General features: G+C 37.1%; 1 protein-coding gene across 1 annotated transcript in view; it reads right to left on the bottom strand.

Annotated features, from left to right (window-relative positions):
* Nucleotides 1–19,801, bottom strand: part of MCM8 (minichromosome maintenance 8 homologous recombination repair factor) — a 54,815-nt gene that overhangs the window by 34,703 nt on the left and 311 nt on the right. Inside the window, exons 2-10 of the mRNA XM_052651060.1 lie at nucleotides 19,612–19,695; nucleotides 18,119–18,201; nucleotides 17,568–17,717; nucleotides 16,181–16,284; nucleotides 15,218–15,416; nucleotides 9,752–9,837; nucleotides 4,177–4,328; nucleotides 3,727–3,922; nucleotides 74–104 (exon numbers count right to left, since the gene is read on the bottom strand). Coding sequence (XP_052507020.1) covers nucleotides 74–104; nucleotides 3,727–3,922; nucleotides 4,177–4,328; nucleotides 9,752–9,837; nucleotides 15,218–15,416; nucleotides 16,181–16,284; nucleotides 17,568–17,717; nucleotides 18,119–18,201; nucleotides 19,612–19,695 — 1,085 coding nt within the window. The remainder of the gene's footprint in view (nucleotides 1–73; nucleotides 105–3,726; nucleotides 3,923–4,176; nucleotides 4,329–9,751; nucleotides 9,838–15,217; nucleotides 15,417–16,180; nucleotides 16,285–17,567; nucleotides 17,718–18,118; nucleotides 18,202–19,611; nucleotides 19,696–19,801) is intronic.

The following is a 19,801-nucleotide window of genomic DNA, read 5'->3' as shown; positions in this document are numbered from 1 at the left end:
TTTTTGCAAAATCTTTATATTCTGTTTTTGCTAAATTTATGTATTTTTGAGTAAACTGAAGTAAAATACTTACTTCATGACCAAAAATGACAGGGCAAAGCGAGCTGAAAAACAGAATACGATTTATAAATGCTAACTCACATTTTCAGGTGATGAAGATCTACTTTACAATCTACTTAAGTTACTTTACTTAGTACCAAACAGCTCAAGAAACTTTATTCTAACAATAAATTTATCAAAATTCTTGATCAATCTATAAAGAGAAGAATACTTTAGAAATTGTGTCTGTGTAAGGGAGACAGGATACTTATAAAGCATTTCCATTACTAGCCTATAAAATGCATCATAGGGACTTCCCTGGCAGTTCAGTGGTTAAGATACCACATCAGGGGTCTGATCCCTGGTTGGGGAACTAAGATTCTGCATGCCGTGTAGCACGGCCAAAAAAAAAAAAAGAAAAAAATCATAATCATGAGTATGGGTTATTCTGCACACTAATACTTTAGGGTAAAGAATTATCTTTTATATGAATAGACATCTCTATAGACTTGTATAGCCAAGTCATTGAAAGGAGACTAAAGGGTGAACTGAGTACACAATATTTAAAGAAACAATAAAATTTCATTTTTTCAGTTCAAAGAATCAGAATAAATAAGGTCATATATGAACATATGAAGTATTATATTTAATATAAAGAAGTATCTCACATCTGTCAGTTGTATAAACAGGAACAAAAAGGACAGGGATAAATCAATCAGGAATAAATTCTGAAACATTTTATCTCTGTTAATATATGTAAACACAAAGTTGGTATCCTGCCATTCCCCCTTGGCAATCATTGTTCAGCACCCTCCTGCAGATCACTGCTCACCTCCTAACAAGCAACTAACTGCATCTGTGTGCCAAAAGGCTTTCTATGGCTGCAGAAGGATTAGCAGCAGGCAGGCTGGGCAGAACAGAAGTCCTGGCATGTCTAATATTCTCAGGAGCAGCTCCAAATCTAGACCCTTAAATGGAAAATTACTGAGGCTAGGTCTTAAACCAAGTGTCCCAGAGGCCTCAGAAAAGATTAAGCCTTCATTAAGGCACCAGACACTGATTGCCTCCCTTCTCTCTCTCACTTTCTCATTCCCCTTTCAGTATTTCTGGGGGTAATCTCCCAGATAAACCACACTTATGCAAATCATTGTTTCTGAAGGAACCTAAACTAAAACAGCCTTCTATTTGTCTTCTCCATTCTCTTCTCAAAGGCTTCCATTCGTTAATCTAGCAAGGGTTGACAAGGGGATCCAACCAGTCCATCCTAAAGGAGATCAGTCCTGAGTGTTCATTGAAAGGACTGATGTTGAAGCTGAAACTCTAATACTTTGGCCACCTGATGCGAAGAGCTGACTCATTGGAAAAGACTTTGATGCTGGGAAAGATTGAGGGCAGGAGGAGAAGGGGACGACAGAGGATGAGATGGTTGGATGGTATCACCAACTCAATGGACATGGGTTTGGGTGGACTCCGGGTTTGGTGATGGACAGGGAGGCCTGCCATGCTGTGGTTCATGGGGTCACAAAGAGTCAGACATGACTGAGCGACTGGACTGAACTGAACTGAACTGAAGGGTTGACAACATTTTTCATAAAGGGCCAGAAAATAAATAGTTTCACTTTTACTATCTGGGTCATAACTACCCAACTTTCATCAAAGCAACAATCAATAATTTGCAAATTAATGGGTAGGGCTGTGTTCTAATAAAACCTTATTTACCAAAATAGGCAGCTTTCCTAGTTTGCCAATCCCTGCAAGATGAACAAATGGAGAGCCATGAAAAATTCTAAATTTAGAACTAAAAGGTAAAAGCAAACTGTAGGAAGAAATCCAAGTTTTTTATACTAACATATGTACTTCATTAAGTATGGCAGAAAAAGGACCACTGCACATGTTCACTGTTATTTTAATTGGTAACAGATGCCAAAGAGGTGTTTTGGTCCTCAACCAGGGAGTTCCGTGGCCACCTGCTACAGACCACTCATCACTCCACCACTTACCACCAGATCATCAGTCTCCCTAGCTCAGGGAACCCTATCTACCAGGATGGGTTTGGATAGCTATCTATTCAAAGGATATCTTTGAGGGTTTAAGAACAAACAACCCTCAAGGAAACTATACTTTTCCCAGCTTGCTAATTAACATATTAAAGGCAGAAAAAAGTGTCAAATTCTCCTAGAGTCCAGAGGCTAAACGACAAGATCAATTTTTCTAATACAATGCACTTCAAAATCTCAGGTCTTTACCTCTGTTTGGTACATCTACTATTCAGTCTCTCATTTTCTATTTCTTCAAAATTATCCAAAAAACTGCCAAAATAACAGCACATTGTGTTAATCATGTTAAGTATATAATGAAATCTCATTTAACCTTTAGAACAACATTCTGAGGCAGGTATTATTATTTCTACTTTAGAAGATAAAAATGAAGCAGAAATTAAATGCCCCAGATTACAACCGGAAGTGGCTGAAGCAAGACTCTAACTTCGGTTTCTATCTCCCTAAAAAAGTCTGTAACCACTAAAGCAAAAGTACCTCTACATTGTTTCTTCTCTATTGTAGGACAGTAACAGAAATAAAAACTATTCTGAAATACTTCTCAGTAGTAAGTGACTTCTATGTGACTCTCTTTCTTGCTTTCTAAAAGTAAACAAACAACCCTCTACATACATTAATTGAAATTACTTTGGAATTCATGACTCTTCTGTTGAGTAACCAGTTAATGTGAGATAGTAAATTTTCCTTATTGTTTCAACTAGAGATCAGCAATCTTATTTGTAAAGGTACAAACAGAAAATATCTGTGACCTGTCTCTATCACATCTACTCAACTCTGTCACTGTAGCTCAAAAGCAGTCAGATACTATGTAAATGAACGAGTGTGGCTATGTTCCAATAAAAGTTAATTTGTGGACAGCAAAATCTGACTTTCGTGTAATTTTGTGTCATGAAATATTCTTTTGATTTTCTTCAGTCATGAAAAAACATAAAAACCAATCTTAGCTCACAGGCTATACAAAAATGAGTAAATAGCTGAATTCTATCTCTTCCACCTTGCCCTTTTTGTTTGAATAGGATTATACAATTGATGAATGGAAAATACTTCTTTATATTCAACCTAATACTTCATATATTCATATATGGCCTTATGTATTCTAATTCTTTGAACTGAATATGAAATTTCAGTTCAAATATGAATATGAAATTTTGTCCCTTCTTGAAATATTATGTATACAGTTCACCCTTTAGTCTCCTTCTTTCAGTGACTTGGCTGCACAGGTCTAAAGATGTCTGCTGCTGCTGTTGCTAAGTTGCTTCAGTTGTGTCCGACTCTGTGCGACTCCATAGATGGCAGCCCACCAGGCTCCCCTGTCCCTGGGATTCTCCAGGCAATAATACTGGAGTGGGTTGCCATTTCCTTCTCCAATGCATGAAAGTGAAAAGTCAAAGTGAAGTCGCTCAGTCGTGTCCAACTCTTAGCGACCTCATGGACTGCAGCCTACCAGGCTCCTCCGTCCATGGGATACTCCAGGCAAGAGTACTGGAGTGGGGTGCCATTGCCTTCTCCACTAAAGATGTCCAATGAATTGTAATTTGCAACCATTTTGACTGGTTTTCAATTACTGGTAGTCAAAAGCACCCCCAACATGTAAATGATAAAATAGAACTTGAGATAATCTCATACATACTTGACAATGAGTTTAAACAGGTTTTCTTCAGACTGAATCTCCTGGATGGCATAAAGGTCTTTAAGTGAGAACTCCATCAATGCTCCATGCTTACATCCATCCTCAGAAGCCTTTGTTTTCTGTCCTTTGTTATTGCTAACAGAATTTGCTTCAATGTACAAAAGGAACATGCATTTGTCATTCTTATTTCGAGAACCTATAAATTTCAAAGTACAAAAAAACAGTAATTGGTATTTTCATTTTCCCTACAGAGATTCAAGTAGAATGTAAAAGAAAGGCATGGTAAGTTATATTACTAAATAAACCTTGATTTTAGAGGAAAAGTTTCACCTATATAAGAATCAAGGAGTTCTTTAAATTACTGGAAATTCAGAAATATCTTTAAAAGGGAAAAGATGAATGCTGACAAACTACTGAGAGACAGTCAAATTGAGGAAAATTATACCACACCTTCCTCAGCATTGGAGACTTTGACAACTCCAGTGATAGTCACTGTGTCTCCTGGGACACAGCTATCCACGAGATCATGAACAAGCTCACACTCTATTGTTCGTGGAATCCGACCTGCTTCTCGCTGATCATCAGACATGAACTCCTGTATTCTAAAAAGTTAAACAGTTTTCAGTCAGTACTTATACTGACTCTAGGTTACTTCTTCAACATATTAATTATTCAGGGTCCACATGGTGCCAAGCTAGATAAAGGGCATTTCTTTAGTTTAAAAAGGTTCAACAGTATATCTAAAACTACTTCGGCAATTTCCAATTAAAGAAAGCAGAATAGGCACATGCATTAGCCTACCTTCCCATCAAAATGTGCACTAAGATGACAGTCACTAAAACAGTGAAGGGAAATTTGGGGTTGTGCAGAGGTGCCATCAACAGGTAAGAGATATGAAATTTTAGAAAATAGAAAATGGGAAAGTATTTATGGATAAGATATGATGAATTCCAGAACACACACAGGAAAAATTTACACAGGTATATGAGAAGTAGGAGCCAATGTTCTCAGCCCCAGAGAGCCTTCTAAGTTGGAGCTGGCAAGAATGAAAACTGGGAGTGGATGGTCGAAACAAAACAGGATAATCAACTGAAAGCAAGCCACTGAATAGCTATTCAGAAATTATTTGGAAGGTGGGTAGACAGGAAGGTAGAAGAATGAGGGCACCCAACCAAAGCCATCAGGCTTCCCCACCCAACAAAACCAGAGCACTGTTCCAAGGAAACAGACCATCTACTCTGTGAAGGTAGCTACAGTGTCCAGAGGGGAGTCAGAGCTCCGACATAAGGCTTCTCATTCTGGCACCTGAGGAGCCCAAATCAAATTAAAAAACACATTCATAAAGCAAAATCTGATAGTCAAAACCAGTGATGAGGCTTTTTGACGAAAAACTCCTACCTAAGAAATAGCAAAGGGAACCTACCCTACCTACTTCAAATTTCTCATTCCTCATCAGATATTTGAGGATAAAATGGCAACAATTCAAAAAGGAGAAGAGCATTAAAAAAAATAAGCTAATAGTTTCTGAGAAAACATTAACTTCATAAAACAAGAATAAGCTGCTATAAAAAAGAAACTATTGGAAAACACAACTGTGAAATCAGGAAAGTTAAAGACGTATATAAAAAGCAAACATTTACAGAAGGGATACAAGCAAAAAAACAAAGAAATCTAGAGAAGAGCATAAAGAAAACAAAGGGTGGGGGGATTCCCAGGTGGTCCAGTGGTTAAGAACCCGTCTTGCAATTCGGGGGATGTGGGTTCGATCCCAGGCCTCAGAGCAACTAAGCCCACATGCAAAACTAGAGAACTTGCCTGCTGCAACTGCTGAGCCTCTGTGTTCTACAGCTCAAGTGCCACAACTAGAGAGAAGCCCTGGTGCCTCGAGAACCCTGGGCACCACAACAAAGATCCTATGTGCCACAAATAAGACCCAGTGCAGTTAAATAAACAAATATTAAAAAAAAAAAAAAAGCAAGGGTGAAGGACAAGCAACTGAATGGATGAACCTGACAGGAAGAACAAAGAGAGAAAACAGAAAGGAGATATTCTAGAGTGGAAGAGAGTGTCAAGCAGGATGAAGACGTGATCAGATAGACTCAAACTTTTCCAGAACACTATAGATAAAAAGATTACAAAGAGTTGGAAAAGTGCTAAGCAACAAGGTTAAAGTCCAAATATGAAGCATGTTAAAATATGGGATAATTCAGTGAAGCACAAGAAAAGATAATCCATTTTTAAAAAACATTCTCTCTTTAAAAAAAAATTTGTTTGGCTGTATCTTAGTTGTGGCACATGGGCTCAGTAGTGGTGGCCCACGGGCTTAGCTGTCCCATAGCATGTGGGATCTTAGTTCTCTGACTAGGGATCAAACCCACACTCCCTGCATTGGAAGGCAGATTCTTAACCACTGGACCAGCAGGGAAGTCCCAAAAATAATCCATTTTGATTTTGATGCTTGGGTCATGTTCCTTTAAGGGGGGAAAAAAACCAACAAAACAACTCAACCCAATCACACAAATTACATTTCCTTCTCTTGGCATCTGATCACCTGAGTTGATTCTTTGTTGAACAATATTTACATTATCATTAAAAATATAAGTGCTGTACAGATATGACCTATAAATAAAACATGACAGATAATTCTGATTAGGAAACAGAAGCAAACCTGGACAATTTAAAAGTAACATTTTAGCTGAAAAAAGTCCAAAGGTAGAGGGGAAGAAAGGAAAGCAGCATCAAAAGGTTGTTGTTGACCCACGAAAAGATGCCGGGATTCTTGGCCTCCGGAGAAGAATTCAATTAGGGGCCAGAGACGAGGCTTGATCGCTCAGAGCTTTTGTGTAATAAAGTTTTATTACAGTATAAAGAAGATAGAGAAAGCTTCTGACATAGGCATCAGAAGGAGGCAGAAAGCTAGTCTTCAGCTGGATGTTATATAGTCACTAGCAGTCTTGTTAATGAAAGAAAGGAATGTCTTAAAACTGAGAATGGCACCAGGCCCCTCATTCATAAAATGTATTTTGGGATAATCTTGGCACCAGACGATTCATCCAGGGCCATAAAACGATTGACTTGAATCTTGTAGAAGGGCAGATTACCATACAAATAGTTTCATTTACATAGATTAGGGGAACAATGTCTGAGTATAACATACTGGTTTGTCAAGTAGGTTCTGAGCTATTAGGCAGAACTTGAAGACAGAGTTTGGGATAAATGCATAGTACATTAACATAGCTTAAGACAAACATTTCCATAAGAAAAATGCATTAGTTAACTCAAGGTTTGAGTATAGTTAACTTCAGGTGAAACCAGGTGTCATTATGGCAACACAGTACTATAAGAGAAACCTCCTTTTAAATTTGTATAGAGAAGGAAAAAAATATTGCTAGTTTGTTTCCTCCTGCCACTTAAGAGAGATAAAAATGTCTGACCCTTGCAGCCTATTTCCTCCATTTGGAGACCCCTGGCCTTCCTGCCTGTTACCCTCTCACCATGTCTCTAATGTCCCTGGCCCACAGAGTGGATGAGTAACGTGAAAAGAGAGATATGATAATGCTATCTAGAATTATGTATAAGGCAACAAGAAGTTGTAGGAACTATGACCTTTTATGTTGATTAAGTTTTTTAAAACATTTAATATGCATTATTTTAAAACCTTTTAATCACTTACATGATGAATGTAAGCACAAACCCTACTGCACAGTTACCCACTACCTTCACTCTCAAAGCACATTTAAAAACTGCCAAACTGGGACTCCCCTGGTGGTCCGGTGGTTAAGAATTCACCTGCCAATGCAGGGTACACGGGTTTAATCCCTGGTCCAGGAAGATCCCTCATGCCACAGGGCAACTCAGCCTGTGGACCACAACTACGGAGCCCATGCTCTAGAGCCCATGAGCCACAACTACTAAGCCCACGTGCCACAACTACTGAAGCCTGCATGCCTAGAGTCCATGCTCTGCAATACGAGAAGCCACCGAAATGAAAAGCCCGTACAGTACAACTAGAGAGTAGCCTTCACTAGTCACAACTAGAGAAAGCCCGAGCACAGCCAAAACTAAATTAATTAATTTTAAAAAAATCCTGGTGAACTGCAATGAGAAGTATCAGAATGACACAAACATGCTAAGATCACCTTGCTTTAAAAAAAGTATTTTAGATTTTTCTTATTAAAAGAACACTTACTTCTATGTCACCTTTGGAAAAACTTAAAAACACAGATAAACAAAAGAAGAAAATAACAATCACCCTGGTCTCACTTCCCAAACAGTATACTCTCAACATGTCTTATTTACCAGTGTTGTTTAAACATAAATAAAGTCAGTATTATATGTTAATAGTAGAAAACATTCTGTGACCTGCTTTATCACTAAATTTAGTGTAAACATTTCTGGATGTCATTTCGAAACACTCGCCTACATCATCATAATTAGTGGCTATACAATAATTCACTGTACCATCCTTCTTATAATATTTTCTTGAGATATTTAGGCTATTCTCCATTTTTGGTCATCAACACTGTGAAAACGTACCTTCGGCAAGTAATTTCTGCAAGTGTTGTGACTGTCTTCATCAGATGAACTCCTAGAACTGGGACTGCTTCTGATTCTGATATACACTATAAAACTGTCACCCTGATGCATCCAAATGTTTCAATGCTAGCTGGAAAACTATAATTTAATTCCTTATGGACATCCAAACTAAGGCTCAGAAAAAAATGAAACCGAATTTACTATATATGGCAGGAAGGCAGGCTTTCTTCTAGGGCAAAAAATCATTTTATCAATAGACTAAAACAACTATCATGTAAGCTAATATTCCATTAACAAAGTTTTACTATAACTGACTCATTTAAAATGAACTTGAGTAATACCTTTTAAAAACCCACAAAAAGGATTTAAATGTCCTCTTTTTCTCAATCGTCTACCCCTAAGTTTGATTTCCTAATATTAGGAGATGATCATTCAAATTCAGTTAAAATACTTAAGCCTATTTTTAGTCTGCTATTTTTACCTGAAAACAAAGAGACTTTAAAATCACTTAAAAGCCATAATAATATAATTAAATCACTGGATCTTCCATGGATCTATGTGGACCTCATAGCACCTTTGAGGCCCTCACTACCCTCTTCAGTGGTGAAAGTACTATAGACACAGGCTGGAAACCAGGCTTCCCCATTCACAAGGTACATGGTCACACTAAAGAGTTTTAAACATTTCGTCTTCTATAAAATGCTGTGTTTGTAAAGATCTCAGCATAGTGCACAACTGATTACTATATATCTTGGTCTTGGTTTTTACAGGGCAGGAGGTCAAGCTAGGACAGGGCTTAGTAGCAATTTATTTCACTTTTCCCCCATGTTCTTAGAAGTTTCCTGGATAGCACTCTGACTTCAAAGCTATCCATTACATTGTATTTAGGGATGAGTTACGGGACTATAGCCAAAAAATGGGATAAACTGTTAGACTAAAAATATACACACATAGAGAAAAATCTGACTTTCAAAAAAAAAAAACCAAGTTTTTTAAAATACCTATACAGTAAAATGTCTCATGAATGGTGTGAACATAAAATGAAATATTTATTTCTAAGGGAGTCTCTATTTTAAAACTTGAAAACAATATTATTTCTAGAATATCTTCATTATGGAATGAAACACTGTTGTTGTTTACTTGCCAAGTCATGTCTGACTTTTGTGACCCCACGGACTGCAGTCTGTCATACAGCTTTGCTTGTATGTAAATCCAGTTCAATGAGTCACATAAATGAGATATAAAATAATTTCTCAGTAGCAAAATGACAAAATATTTGCACATCAAATCCTTTCTGGAATCTGATAGAAAACAAATCTCAAATAAAGATAATTATCACTTCAACACATAACTCTTCACCAAATAAGCGTTTTATACTTTATTACTATCTACACATAAGAATCAAAGTATAATACAGAAATACTGTAAATTTACTTGGCAGTATGAGAGCTCTAAAACCTGCCTTTTATTTAACAGTCTGATTGCTTACTTGATTGACTGCCAGTCCATCGTAACTGTGAGAGGAGAGCTAGGAAGAGCCGTAAATGACTTCCCTCGACATGCTGGCACAGGACACTGCAACAAGATTAATTCACACTTAAATTTTGCTAAATTATAATCATATCTCAGGAAAATTCAAGTTAAAATGCTTCATTTAGTATGTTTAAAAGTTGATTCCAGAACAGTATTAAAGTAAGATGAGCTAAAAGCTGCAATGATCTATTTCCTTCTATTACTGATTCTGTTTTTGAGGCACTTTTTCACCTGGTCTCTCTTGATTACTGCTCTTATTTTTTCTGCTGTGGGTATGCAAGGCTTCTTACATGCCTCTCACACCAAGCACTTATTCCTTCCTTTGTATTCAAGTAGTGTCCCAATCCTTGAACATTCCCTTATATCCAGTCCCACATACCCAGCCCCAATCTTCTCTTTTTCAAAAGCCTTTCTTGGTCTTCTTTAATCCCCAGTTCTCCTATCTAATCTTTTTCTGCACTATTTGTATAGTATTAAATATAATATTTTTATTGTACCACACAGGCAGTCCTCAACATGTAAGTCAGCGTTCAAGTTTCCATGAATCATTTATTTTCATAAATCACTTAAGTACCTCAAGATGCATTTATAAATACAGAGACTGTGGCAAACTGTGTTTTCCAAATATGGTTGTAATATCTCCCCTCAAACCTTTCCAGAACCTTGCCACTCCCCTGTTAAGAGTTGGAGTCTAATTTCCCTCTCCTGGAATGTGGACAGGCTTGTGACTCACTTTGAAACCAACTGAATGTGACAGAAGTGATGCTGCTTGACTTCTGAGGCTGCCTCAAAAGAGGCAAAGCCATTCCTGCAGTCAGCTGGAACTCTGCCTCTTGAAGCTATCAGTAGTCATGTGAGCAGAATGAGTGTCCTGTGCAACTATACTGAGTGTGAGAAGCCAACACCAGCCCACACAGAAAGATGATATAGAGAAGAGATGCTGGCCAGCACCCAGCCACTCCAGTCCCTTGCTGTTCCATCCAGCTTCATAAGAGATCAGGACTTACAAATATCAAGATAACCAGTTCTTCCAAACTCAACCTACAGAAACCATGTGAAATAATAAAATGATTGTTATTTTGAGTCACTATGGTGATTAGTTATGCAGCAATAGTGACTAAAACAGAGACCACCTGGAACAACCATCTTTTGCATCACTTTGATTCACTTAAGTTCAGACACATGAATAACAAGTTAGCATTTCTACCTACTATATTATAGGGCATGGAAATACCTTGGTCAAATAATATTTACAGAAAATATCTGATTTAAATTAGGATTTAAATTCTGGCCTTGCCATGGAATTCTCTGGTGATCTAGCAGTTAAGACTCTGTACTTTCACTCCGAGGTCTTGGGTCCAATCCCTGTTCGGGAAATTAAGATTCTACAAGCTGCATGGCATGGCCCCAAAAAGAAAATTTAAGAAAAACCTGACCTCTCTGACCTAAAGGCAGTCCTGAATCTTAAGCCCAAATAGTAGATGCCACACATTTATCAACACTACTGATTATTCAGAACCAACAGCTGAACACATTCTGTTCTTCCTACAAGAGAAGGAAGCCTTAGGAATTTCAATTTGAGTAAAAATGTAATTAATGCTAAACTTATTAAAGTCTAAGGATGGTACAGGCAACTCTGGAAAAGAAAAATAGGTATGGCAAGTCTCCCTACCTTATTAAAAGTTTTGAAAAGGTCATGTAAATAGGACCATGTAGATCTGGTATAGGAACAGAAATACAAAACAGATTCATGTGTCTACAGGAGTACAGTGTACTACAGATGACATATTACACATCAGTAGAAACAGAAGGATTAATGTAGAAATGGTGACAATTGGGTTTTCACCTAAAAGAATAAAATTAGATCCTTAGCTTAATGCCATTCACAAAGTTAAATTTCAGATGGACGAAAGATCTAAATAGAAAATACAAGACTTAGAAGTACTGGAAGTAGAAAAACATGGCCTGAAAACATACATGCACTTCAAGGTTCATTGCAGCACTGTTTACAATAGCTAAAACATGGAAGCAACCCAAACGTCCATTGACAGAGGAATGGATGAAAATGTGGTACATACATACAATGGAGTAGTACTCAGCCATTAAAAAGAATGAAATAAGGCCATTTGTAGCAACATAAAGAGCCCTAAAGAGTGTCATACTGAGTGAAGTAAGTCAGACAGAAAAGGAGAAATATCATATGATACTCCTTACACATGGAATCTAAAAAGAAATGATACAAATGAATTTACTTACAAAACAGAAAAAGAGACTCACAGACTTAGAAAACAAACTTATGGTTGCCAGGTGGAAGGGACAGTTAGGGACTTTGGGAAGGTCATGTACGCACTGCTGTATTTAAAATGAATAACCAAGAAAGACCTATTATATAGCACATGGAACTCTGCTCAATGTTATGTGGCAGCCTGGATGGAAGGAGGGTTTGGAGGAGAATGGAGATGTGTGTGTGTGTATGGAGGAGTCCCTTTGCTGTTCACCTGAAACTATCACAACATTGTGAATTGGCTATATGCCAATACAAAATGTTTTTGGTGTTAAAAAAAGAATAAAATTAAATTTTAAATGTATTGGAAGAAAACGTAAGAACGACGCTTATAATGCTTGAGTGAGGGGCCCTTCTTAAACCATGCATAAAATGTAACAAAGGAAAAAGACTGATCAATTTAACCATGTCAAAATGTAAAACTCTAAAACAAAAAATGTACCACAAAGTTAAACTAAAGACTGGGAGAAAATATCTATAATGTAGAAATCAAAGGGCATCTTCCCAACCCAGGGAGCGAACCCAGGTCTCCCATATTGCAGGTGATTCTTTACCAGCTGAGTCACAAGGAAGCCCAAAAATACTGGAATGGGTAGCCTATCCTTTCTCCAGTGGATCTTCCTGACCCAGCAAGCAAACCAGGATCTCCTGCATTGCAGACAGATTCTCTACCAACTGAACTATGAGGGGACCCTGTTCAATATCTAAAATTCAAAAAAACTTTTATCAATAACATAAACTGAAAAATGAACAGAAATTAAAACAAAATTCAATAAAGTAACCAAATGGCCAATAAACATGTGAAAAGATGCTCAAATGTAACAGAAATCATAGACATTCACATTAAAAATGAAATACCATTTTATACCCATCAGTCTGGCAAAAATTAAAATAAACAACAATACTAAGTGTTAATGGAAATATGGGGAAATTATAACAGCCTATGACACCACCCTTATGGCAGAAAGTGAAGAGGAACTAAAAAGCCTCTTGATGAAAGTGAAAGTGGAGAGTGAAAAAGTTGGCTTAAAGCTCAACATTGAGAAAAGGAAGATCATGGCATCTGGTCCCATCACTTCATGGGAAATAGATGGGGAAACAGTGGAAACAGTGTCAGATTTTTATTTTTTGGGGCTCCAAAATCACTGTAGATGGTGACCGCAGCCATGAAATTAAAAGACACTTACTCCTTGGAAGAAAAGTTGTGACCAACCTAGATAGCATATTGAAAAGCAGAGACTATTACTTTGCCGACTAAGGTCCGTCTAGTCAAGGCTATGGTTTTTCCTGTGGTCATGTATGGATGTGAGAGTTGGACTGTGAAGAAAGCTGAGCACCGAAGAATTGATGCTTTTGAAGTGTGGTGTTGGAGAAGACTCTTGAGAGTCCCTTGGACTGCAAGGAGATCCAACCAGTCCATTCTGAAGGAGATCAGTCCTAGGTGTTCTTTGGAAGGAATGATGCTAAAGCTGAAACTCCAGTACTTTGGCTACCTCATGCGAAGAGTTGACTCATTGGAAAAGACCCTGATGCTAGGAGGGATTGGGGGCAGGAGGAGAAAGGGACGACCGAGGATGAGATGGCTGGATGGCATCAATGACTGGATGGACATGAGTCTGAGTGAACTCCGGGAGTTGGTGATGGACAGGGAGGCCTGGCGTGCTGCGATTCATGGGGTCGCAAAGAGTCAGACACGACTGAGCGACTAAACTGAACTGAACTGAATACTACTAGAAGGGGTTTAAGTTGGGACCAACGTTCTGGAAAGAAAGTACTTTGGCTACAGCCTAAAAAGTTAAAATTAAGCATATCATATAACTGAGGAATTCCTCTGCCAAGGAGACATGTATAAGAACGTTCTCAGCAGCATCATTTGTAACTGTGAAAAACTGGAAACAGCACCATGTCTGCCAGGAGAATGGATAAACAGTGACTATTCATTTACTCCACTCTGTAAATGAAAAGAATTAGATATGTATCAAGACAGGTATGAGGAGTGGGAGGGATCTATGTATACAAATAGCTGATGCATGATGTTGTACAGCAGAAACACAACCCTATAGAGCAACTGTACTCCAATAATAATAATAAAAAAAAAACAGGTAGAACTCCAAAATAACCAAGTGAAAAAAAGGTAGCAATTTGCTACCTTCAAAATATCACTTATGTAAACAAAACAAATCCTATACATATACATATATAATCAAATATGAAAATGTAGATTTGAAGAATACATGCTGATTTCAGAATAGTGGCTCCAGGGGTAGAACAAGTTTAATGGAACTGCAGAGAGAAACAAAGAGACTTTATAATACTTAACATTTTTTGTTAAAAATATTAGCTAAATATTTGCCAGCTCATAATGGTGCTATACAGATATTAGTTACATTGTTCTATACATTTTTCTGTAGTTTTAAAAATCTATAGTTTAACAAAAAGAACACATCGCTTTCAAACAGCAAAATAAAGGGAAGAAAACAATACATGTACCTATTAAGTCAAAATATAAAAAAATGAACAGAAAGAATACATGTTAACTTCAAGATAGTCACTGTCTGTGGGAACGGGACAAGCAAGGGGTGAAAAACAGACTAAAGTTACACCAGTAACGCTTTATGTATCTTTCAAGATATAGCTGGTGCTGGCAAAATGTAAAAAGTGATAGGTAGAGATGTTCCATTTCTTTATTTTCTGTACCCTGAAGTATTTTATAATTTAAAAACCAAAAATAACAAAAGTAAGCTCCGTATTTAGAAACACTGGGAAATGGTTTCCATAAACTGATTTGTCTTCTTTATCAAGATAAAGAAGGAAGTAGTCGGGACTCCCCTGGTGGTCAATGGTTAAGAATTCGCCTTGCAATGCACAGGATGTGGGTTTGATTCCTAGTCAGGGAACTAAGCTCCCACGTGCCGCAGGGCAACTAATAAGCCCATGCTTGGCAACTAATAAGCCCATGCTCTGCAACTACTGAGCCTGCCGTGATCTGGAGCTTGCACTTCATGACGCACTGCCATGCAATTCATGATGCAATAAAGATCTGGCATGCTGCAACTGCTGCAGCTAACTGATACAGCCAAATAAATGAATAAATAATATTTTTAAAAATAATGAAGTAGTTAAAGAACATGATATCACCTTTGTGGGAAGATTATATTTTCCATCTGGAAGAGAAAAACTCTGAATTTCTCCACATGCAGCGCAAAGAAAAGCCATCTTGGTACAAAGAGGCTTTGTATTACTGACTCGAACCACTGTTCCTCTCAGAGCAATGTATTTTCCATAGTAATTTGCTCGGACATTCTTCAGCTGTGTCAGCGGCTCATAATTATACACCCTAAAAACAAAAATAGGAACGTATTTACTATGAACTTACAGTGAGCAGAAAGTTGAGGTTGTCTGTATTTTCACAAGTTCCTTTTAGAAGCAATTATGAAATTACCAAACCATATCACCCCATATATCAGGAATTTTACAAGTATTAAATCATTCTTAAAAATAAAAGAAGTTAAATCTTCCCTTTTACTCTTGTCCCACTGGCTGTTCTCTATGGGAAAAGGAAAACATAATGCCAAAGGGGAAGTCTCAGATTCAGCAATTTTTGAGTTTCTAATTTCTTTTTCAAGCAGTATTAGCAAATGTCTTTTTTAAATTCTGGGGAAAAACAAAACAAAAATACCTGATGATCACCTTATTCACCTCTTCTAATGTGAATTTAAAATCTGGTAATACAATACAGATAAATTCAAGAAAAAAGTCCATTTGTTCTGTGTTTAATAGAAATCTAATAACTTGAACAAAATTTAATTACACCACTTAGTGTATTATAGGGATTATTAAATGTAAACAGCACAGTCTTATCCAAAGTTAACACAAAAATTTGCAGGCTCACATATCAACTTATTTGGGGAGAAAAGGTTTATTTCTATCATGGTCTCTTTAAATTCAGCATGTTCACTTGGGTATGATAAACACTGAGTTAGCAATAAAGTCATATATCCTTTTTACTAATTTCTTTGACTTTATAAAATGAGGTTCTCATTCTTAAATAGGCTTCAGTGCCTGATTGTTATAATACTTTAATACCAGCAAATTCTTCACCTTGCGTGAATGTGTGGCACATTAACCACTGTTTCCCCATTTCGAGACAATCCTTCTTGGGCTTGTAACTCAGCTGCATGCCTTTCGAGGTCCTTAGTTAATACCTAAACAAGATAGACATTTACTTAAGAGTTACTTAACAAGATATCCTCTTGAAGCAGAACTCTTTCACAGAGAATATGAAGTTTAGAATATAAACAGTTCAGAGAGATTAACAGAACTCTAACTGCCCTTTAAAATTATGATATTTAATTAAGATCAATTATTTTATAGTGGATTATGTTTTACCTGGGGTTTTGTTGTCCCTGGACTGACAGAAAGTCTGCTACTTTCTGTCTCAACTCAACCTACTATTAAAAGTCCTTACAGTAGCCCCCAAAGCTATACATTCTAGATGTATTCTGGTGAAAAAATATTTTCTACTTCTTCAAATTCAATGTTAAGATAAAGAAATAAAGATGACTTCTGAAATAACCAATACTTACTTTCTTGGCATTTGACATTAAGTAAAATAAAAATTTACCACATACTTGTGTACAAAGCAGCATGCTGCCATGAAAAAAATGGTTCATCTCTGAAAAAAAATGGCTCATCTCTGAAAAAAATGAGATGTGAATACGCAGCTGTAATTGTTACCATAAAGGTATACAGACCAAAAAACTATATGAGTTTTGAAAAGGAGTCATGAAAAGGTTTCACAGAGTCACAACTAAGTTAGACCCAAGACATTTGGATATGTGAGGCAAGGGGCATTCTATGCCAAATGGACAGCACGTGTAAGAAGTGAAGGACTCAGAGAATCCTAGGGGGAGCTCAGTTTAGCTGGATGGTAGTAAATGGAGAGTGGGAAGAGAAGTTGAACTACGTTATGGAAGGCTTTCAATGCCACATAAAAGGTTTGGGTGTCATTTGGCAGGAAACAGTCACCATGGTTTCCAAGGACAAACCATGTTTTACCATGTATGGCAACCGTTAAGGAAAGATGAAAGAGACTGTAAAGATGGAAAAGAGGTGGATTTAAGAGACACTTTAGAAATAAAGGTGAAAGGATGTGGTAATTTAGATATGAACTAATGAACAAGAGGAGTCTGAGACAGTCAAGGTTCCCAGTCTTAGGTCACTATCAGTGTACACATTTTGTGATGAACCTTCGTAATGAACCCTCATTCAGATACCCTGACCTCCTCTGCTCTACGCCCAGTCCTCAATAACACTTTAAGACCCATTATAAAGCACCCCCACACATATGAAGTCTGCCTCTAACCAGACTGCAACCTTTCAGTTCTAGCAAAAGTCTGTTGGTAAAAATTAATAGTATATGAGAAGGTACTGTTACTGTGAAATCTTCCTTTGAAAGTTTAACAAAAGTCACAAAATAAACATTTACCTGATGTATTGCCAGACCCATGCAAGCCAGGATTTTTTCAGGTGTATCCCTTAATTCATTTGCTATATTTGGTATCAGTTTAGTTATTTCATCATCATTTGTCAGTTCTTTAAAATCCACCAAAATACTTCCCTTTCTTTCTATTTCATCCTATAAAATATTAAGATATGAAAATAATGATTGCTTTTTCAAAGTGAATTATCATGAGCATTCAATCACACACTATGAGAAAGCATATGATGTTAATATGGTGATAATAAGTATTCTGTTTTGTGCCAAGCACAGTTTTAGTATTTAAAATATATTAACTTACTTATGCCACTTAACAACCCTTTGAGGTAGGTATTAATACTATTATACTCTAATAATAGATGAGAAAACTAAGGCACAAAGGAAGTAAGTAATTCACCAATGTCCACACTGCTGATAAGTAGGAAGCTGGTAGCTGGGCCAAGGCAGTCCACTGTCTATATTACTAGCACCTCAAATACACTGCTCAATAAGATGACACATAAAGGTGGACTAGTAGCTCTGTTGTACAAGAACCTTACCTTATCATATAACTCAATACGCTCAGTGAAAAAACTTTCAAATGCTTCAATCTTCTCAATAAAAGGAATGCTGTCACTGTAAACTAATCCAACAAATATGACATCAGACTAATAGTAATCACAAATGTACAAGCATATTTTTCATGAAACAGAAGAAATACTATTTATATACATGGTAGATGGCTTATAATCACTGTGCATTCTGATTACATTTAGGTTAGAACTGGTATAAAATGTAAACTTAAGATTCTAAAACAAGTTCAGGTCTGCATAATCTGAAATGCAGACAGGAAGTAGCTCTAAAACCACCAATATCTGAAAATCTTTACAATGAAATGTGACACCTAGTAAGACCTACTAGTACAAATAGTTTAGCTGATAGAACCAAAGTTTAGCACACAGACTAAACTCTTATTTCTTTGCAAAGAAAATCCTACTAGTCCAAATAGCCACTTGTCAAATCCCTTCCTGAGATCAGGGTAGGTAGGTTGACTTTGTTGGTTGTTGTCTCTTGGTTCCAAGCCTATCTTTCTATTTTCTGCTGTGATTCTATTATCAAGATCTGCACAATACATTTCCCAGATTTCTGTAAAGTTCTGCCAATTAAAGGCAACTTTAGATATTGGCAGGAGGAAGGATAGGATGAAAGGAATTTATTGTTTCCAATTCTTTTCAGCGTTTCTCCAGATGTAGAGGATAGCTACAGTTCTAGCCCCCAACTCCAAGCAATTCTTCCTGCTAGAATTACCAGCAGCAACCAGCTTAATTCACCTCAGAGTCTGAGCACAGCTCTGAAAGATATTTCGCAGAGGTCCAAATACAGCTTTGTAGGGTGTCCCTCTAAGGCTGAAACCACAGCTATGCTGTGGCTCCTCCTTTGAATTCTTAGGTTCTGGAACCTCAGTATGCACGCATGCTCAGTTGCGTCCAACTTTTTGCAACCCCGTGGACTGCAGCCCATAATATTCCTCTGTCCGTGGGATTATCCTGTCAAGAATACTGGAGTGGGTTGCCATTTCCTTCTCCAGGGGATCTTCCCCACTCAGGGATCAAACCCACATCTCATCCATCAGCAGGTGGATTCTTTACCACTAAGCCAACCAGGAAGTCCAACCCCAGCATTATTTATCTTTTGTTTCCTCAGTCAAAAGGTTGGTTGCTGTTTTCCAGAGTTAATACTATCCAGGAGTTTACCTTAATGTTCCCTTTTTGTTCTTTTAATCCTCTCTCTGTATACCCAATTCCCTGCATTAAATCCTCTTCTTGAAATAACTAGTGTGGGTTTGTTTTTCTGATACAAAAATGAAAAATAATGCTCCTGAAACAATTTGTTTGGGTAAATCAAGATTAAGTGTATATATAAATATATATATATACACACACATACACACACATATATATGTAAGCAGAATAAATTATAGTAATCTGAGATGTAGCATCTAAAGAAAGTTGAGAAAATAAGACTTATAGTACTTCAGCACTTTAAACTCTACCTTCAGAGAAATAAAGCTTCCACCCTTTATATGGTATGAACTGATCCAATGTTGACTGCAGTTGCAAAGACTGTGGGGTTTGTTCTGAAAAAGCAAAAAAAATCCACAAAAACAGAATACTGGGTTAACAGAAACATTTTTTTCTAATTTGCTTCCCCTTTTAATAAGACACTGACATGTTATTAACAAA

This window comes from Budorcas taxicolor, chromosome 13 (genome assembly GCF_023091745.1).
Source record: "Budorcas taxicolor isolate Tak-1 chromosome 13, Takin1.1, whole genome shotgun sequence".
In the NCBI taxonomy this organism is placed as follows: Eukaryota; Metazoa; Chordata; class Mammalia; order Artiodactyla; family Bovidae; genus Budorcas; species Budorcas taxicolor.
Note: the sequence above shows the minus strand (reverse complement) of the source record. Positions and strands in the feature narration are given on the sequence as shown.